Below are 5807 nucleotides of genomic sequence, written 5' to 3'. Positions count from 1 at the left end.
CCACTGCCGCTCCCAGTCACCTCATCAACACGCACCGTCACCGCTGTATCCCCCCAGCCCTGGCTCCGACACCCACGCTGCCCAGGATACCACGGCTGCGCCTGACGCGACGCATGTCATCAGCACCAACAGCCACTTCAAATTATTCACTATTTGCAACGCCATAGAAATTGCAGCGAACCCCGTGCGCTCAACTCCCACAGTGCAGCAGCACCGTGCTACGAGCCGCGGTATCGGCGCCATACTGGCGCAGTGTGCCGGCTACGTGCCTAAATGTGATATTAACGATCGCTACATTGCCGCCTATAAACGCTACTTAACCGGGCCAACGCCGATTACGCCACCCTGCCGGTGACTCGCAACACACGACTTAGGTCACCCGCCGCGGCCCTCACGACCGCTACGTAGCAACCAATCACCCAGCCTCACGTGACACTCACTCAATGGGCGACGCGGACGCCTCTCACAGTCAACGCGTAACTCAACGCAACAATAAATCAACGTGCTACGACACCCACCAAAATACGGTTCATCCGCCAGCTCAGCACTTTGCCTGGGTGCTAGGTTAGCACTTTGCCTGGGTGCTAGGTTAGCACTTTGCCTGGCTGCTAGCCTAGCACTTTGCCTGGCTGCTAGCCTAGCACTTTGCCTGGGTGCTAGCTTAGCACTTACCTTGTGTGCTAGCTTAGCACTTAGCCTGGTTGCTAGCTTAGCACTTTGCCTGGTTGCTAGGTTAGCACTTAGCCTGGATGCTAGCTTAGCACTTTGCATTGTCGTTTACTCATCACCTAATCTAGTTGCTACATAGTTCACAGGCTGCCGCTAGAGTACTTCGAGACATTAGACTACGTTTGGTATTTAGGTGAGTAGGTGAGTAGTTACGTGAGATGTTACGTGAGTTGTGTGAATTACAAAGGTGATTACAATTACGGTTGTAGATACGATATCTTGGCAAGCCTTCCGACTTGCGCTGCCGCCAACAGCGATTGCGCTGTAATCCTGTGCGATGACGGTGATCTCAGGTGTGAGCGTATGTGGAGCACATCCAGTCTGCCGACCATGACGCAAAGGAGGTAGAAGAGGGACAGCGACCAGAGGGCGACGTTGAGCCAGATGAAGGGCTGCCTGATGGTGAATATGAATTCGTCGCACTTTTGGAGGAGGTCCTTGAAACAAACAGAGTTTAAGACATTATTCAGCTGGTTGTAGAAACTGTGGCAATATCTCCTGCCATCCGTGGCTAACAGTGTTTGAGGGTTGCCAAATGCGAATCCGTAACTGTAGAATGTGCTCATAACGCCACGACAGTGTACTAGTGCTTTGCAAGTACAGCTGTATCCTACACCATGCTTCCCCGGTTTGCATTTGTCGCCGTGCGTGCATCTGCTGCATTCCCAGTCCTTACAGGAAATATTACAGAATGCATCGAGTAAACTTTTTAGATACTTATACAGTGTCCACGGCAAGTAGACTGCCCAGGACAGATATAAGTCGGCGTGCTTTATGGCAAGGTAGTGATAGAAATCTGAACAGACCGACGACAGATACGGAGCGCAATGGACGTTGTCGCTAATTGAATAGATGCAAGATTCTTTTTTAGCCAGACTTAATAAGTCAGCTCGAGTAGATATGGGATGGCTTTCTCGTGCATGGGTACTTTCACGGCTGCCATAGGCATTACTCAGCACCTTGGTGAAGCTGCTGGGTTGCTTGTAAAGGCCGATGGAACTGCCGACAATCGATGCCTCGAAAGCGTCCTTTATAACATGACTGGCAGAGCCATTCCACTTGTCAACGAGGGACAACGCAAAGTTGAAGTGCTCCGGTAGTGTAGACGGCGGCCTGGGTATAAGGCACAAAAGGGACGACACTAGGCCGCTACCCAAAAATAGCCTGAGGCTTTCACATATAGCCATACCTGTCTTCGTTGACCCAGAAAATCCTCTAAATCCGAAAGGCATTCGGCACGGCATTCCAGGGCTATTGGAAGGGCATGTCTTACATTCAGACTTGCAACCCACCGTCACTATCTGATGCGGCAAATGAGCGGATAGACAGTCATTTAGATAAGACATCAACGGCGATGTTGGTTGACAATGTAGTTGGGTGTTTGCTTGACAGCTTGCCTGGCACGTTGCTTCGTGCTTTGCTTTGTCGCTTGAGTGGCCGATACACGGCCACTTGGCTGTCGGTACGTCCCTGCCGTACCTACAATTTCGCCAACCGTAATACGTATCGGTAACGTTACAGCGGTGGAACAAATATTGCAGCTGCGGTAGAAGTCTACGCAGGATATCGAGGAGCGTATTTAGGCAGTCCTCACCGCCAGCGGGATATTTCAAATTGAGGGTGTTGCTTGGGAAGTCACAAGCGTAGACGGTGGAAGCGTTGCCATGTCCGACGATGGTGGCCAATACGTCGTATGCTTTCGAACAGATGTGATCTATGGTCCTAGCCGTATTCTTGTAGGTGATGTTACTCGGGTATGCATCTATATGTGAAGTCTGGAGGTCAAACACGGTGAACTCAAAGCCGTCACCCGCTTCCTTCGTCTGCTTCGCCGGGTCTTTAAATGGCGCACTGAGACCGTCTTCTAATAGCGCGTCGTAAACCGGATTGTGAGGAAGGCCTGTAAGCCATACAAGCATTTCGTATACATTGCAAGGTGTCCTAGGTCTGGGGCGGATGGTGAAGTGGCACACTTCGAAGTAGTGCTTGAGGTACGTGACGAGATCCTTTAGTGCCCCTTCGTAGTTTTTATCATCGTGGCTGCTGTACACTCTCCCACTGCGACCGATAAGTCGGCCTAGGATATGCTCGCCGGTCATTTCACTTTTGTCCTGTAGCTCGCCATTTTGATCATCAACGTTTGAAACTACATATCCCATCTCAGCGAACAGTCTGCCAATGTCAGTATCTTTGTTGATTCGTTTCTTTTGCAGAACCCGGCAGTTAGATTTCAACGTATGAAGCGAAACGTCAATGGTGCGGAGCACCGTGAGGAACACCTTAGACAGCCTGGTGCCTTCGTCAGTCAGATCATATTTCATGTTAACGTCACTAGTGCTGGAGACGTGTTGAAGGTTTTTTACTAGCTCACCGTTGAAGGTCTCACTGTCGTAGGTCGAGATGTACGCATTGTTGAGTTCGGTGACCAAAGTCGTGAAACCGTTCTTCAGAGTATTGAGCAGCAGTGGGCATTTCGCTTCGCCGTACGTCGAAGGCTTAAACCCCTCGATCACCTTCTTCAATTCATCGAGGTCATTACTAAACGTGTGGTCATAATGCTGAGACGTCGCAAGTTTGTTGAGTAGATTTACCAGTGCGCTATTTGCCATTTTAACCCGCTCGAAGTCAGACGTGAAATCTTCTTGAGATTCCAAATGGCTCATTAATAAACTGAAGGCGGTCCTAAGCTTTAGTACGGCCTGGCTGAATGGGTAAATTTTCCTTCCCTTCTCTGTGGTTTGTACAGCGGATTTCGACGATATGTTTTTTATATGTTTAACAGTGTTAACAAAATGTTGCTCGAGCTTCACCATGAAGCCCTTGAAGCCAAGCGTCAAATCGTCTTCAATGGATTTGGGCAACGTTTCCAGCTCGCCGTGAACCTTGGACGCAAAGCGCTGGAGCAGCGACTGGATGGAGGAGATGTAGTTTTTCTTGGCTTCGGCAATGATACTATCTTGAGCCTTTTTGACCTCATTGTTGACGTGTTGCTTAAGGGGATTAATGATATTATCCCCGGATCTGTCGGCGTACGCAGCAAAGGCTTCAGCGGTTTTGAGGGCCTTACTTTCGAAATATTTGTGAAGGTCGAGAAATTTACAATGAAGTTCTTGGAGAGTATCTTTCTGTGCTGGTTTGCTATGGGCAGCGTTACCGATATTCTTGTTCTTAAAATCGTCCAATTTTGATTGAACGTTTTTGGTGGTAGTAGTTATTGCATCCATGATAACTTCAAGGTGCGTCGTGAGGTCAGAGGACAGGGTCGTAAGACCGTCTGTTATGTGAGTAATGTACATGCCGGCAGCTTCTTCTTTAATGGCGCCGATAGCTTCAGGTAGTTTACCTTCATCGGTAGTGCCGGATAATGTGCCGTTAGCGACGGCATCATGCTTGATCTGGTCTTCGTAATCTTGAAAGTTCGTTACAAGTACGTTCTCTATTTGACCATCTCTTCCATGACCAGTAGCATCCTCTCCAATCTGCTTATTCAATACCCCTAGAATCTGCTCATTAACATTATAAGGTTTGTCCCCTGTTCCAAGGTCAATTGCAGTACGAAGTTTTTCGAAGAGCTGCTCAGCTACATCAAGCGTATCGTCAACCTTGCCGATGTTTCCCTCTTTATCTCCCACGCCAGTGAGCCATGCAAGATACTCCTTAACCCGACTGGCGGTGGATTGTAAAGCAGTTATTACAAGAATAATAGCACCTTGGAGATGTTCCTGATCGTTCTTAGGTCTATTTTTGAATACCGCTTTAAGTTGTTCTCCATACTCATCAATGGCTTTCACAACGCTATCTACAATGGTATTATCGTCATCATCATCGGCATCCGGTTTCAGTTTCTCACCAAGCAATATGAGAAATTCTGTTATATTTCCCTCGACCTTCTCCAAATTATCGTGAACGTTTTTCTGCGCGGCGTCTTCGAAGTCCATATCTTCAATAATTTCGGTCTGAAGTTTTTGTCTAATAGCCTCTGCAATTTTTGCGTTAAACTGTGAGCGCGAGCCCGGATCGTCTTTCGCGCTGAGATATAATGTATCCAAATAAACCTTATTTCCCTCAATCCACTTGTCAAACATCCCCCTGACCATTTCGTTTTCATCCAATATATCCTTAATCCACTCCTTCACTTTATCACCAAACCCTTCTGCCGTCTTGAAATCTGAGGCCCACTGCTTCACCTCCTCCTCAACCTTTTGTAGACCTGTCTTATAATTCGTAATTTGCCCAATCTGTTCTCTAATGTCCGTCAACAACTGCTTCTTAACATAGTTGTCAATTCCATTCTGAATATTATCCTTCGTAGTCTTTAATCCAGTCCTAACCGCCCTGTCCAATATTACAACTTTCCCAAGGGCTTCCTGCGCCAAACCTGCAAGTTTAATTTTCACGCTTCCTATCAGTGCACTCAGCTTTTTCTCCCACTCCTTCAACTTCTCCGCATCTTTCTCAATTAGGTACTTCGTGCCCGTGATTCCGTCAGTCGTCTCGTCAAGTATCTTCTTAACATCCTCGTTCCTTATTCTATCGATCTCTTTTTTGGCGCTCTCCATCCACTCTTCCAATTTCTGCACGTACTGCCTTAGCCGGCCATCGATATCTTTCAGATGCCCCAAAATGGTCTTGACTCCTTCCTTAAGCTGCTTCACTAGGTTCTCAATATCTTTCTGTATTTTCTCGTTGACGCAATTTCCAAGTGCACTCAGTACGCTCTGTATATTTTCCTGCAAACCATCAAGGTCCTTACGTTCCTTACCTGACAAGGCCTGAAGCCTCTCTGTCTCATGGCTCACCGCCCTCAACGCTACATGGACACGTTCACTTAATGTGGAATTAAGATAACTAATAGCATTTTTCATATCTGTTTGTGTACTAAGATTAAACACTGAGTTGAAATTCTCTGCTTTTTTCTGACACTCCTTCAATTTCTCTGCCATGGTCTTCTCCGCCGCGTCAAGTACGTCTTGCTCAATGTTGTCCGTCACCTGATACTTATTAATACTACCAAGCAACTCACCTCGATCTTTGACGTATTTAATTAACTCATTAATGGGATCTGACACTTTTTTATT

The 5807-nt window shown here is 47.3% G+C and overlaps 1 protein-coding gene across 1 annotated transcript; it reads right to left on the bottom strand.

Annotated features, from left to right (window-relative positions):
* Nucleotides 1-926: 926 nt before the first annotated feature.
* BBBOND_0004440 (hypothetical protein, conserved) lies at nucleotides 927-5672 on the bottom strand (the record flags this gene model as incomplete). The annotated part of the gene is made up of 1 exon (XM_012915276.1): nucleotides 927-5672. The coding sequence occupies one exon, from the start codon at nucleotides 5670-5672 to the stop codon at nucleotides 927-929; it is 4746 nt and encodes a 1581-aa protein (XP_012770730.1).
* Nucleotides 5673-5807: the final 135 nt, after the last annotated feature.

The sequence above is a fragment of the Babesia bigemina genome, scaffold Bbigscaff_72909 (genome assembly GCF_000981445.1).
Source record: "Babesia bigemina genome assembly Bbig001, scaffold Bbigscaff_72909".
Classification (NCBI taxonomy): Eukaryota; Apicomplexa; class Aconoidasida; order Piroplasmida; family Babesiidae; genus Babesia; species Babesia bigemina.
The sequence above is the reverse complement of the archived record's forward strand: the minus strand, read 5'-3'. Positions and strand labels throughout refer to the sequence as shown.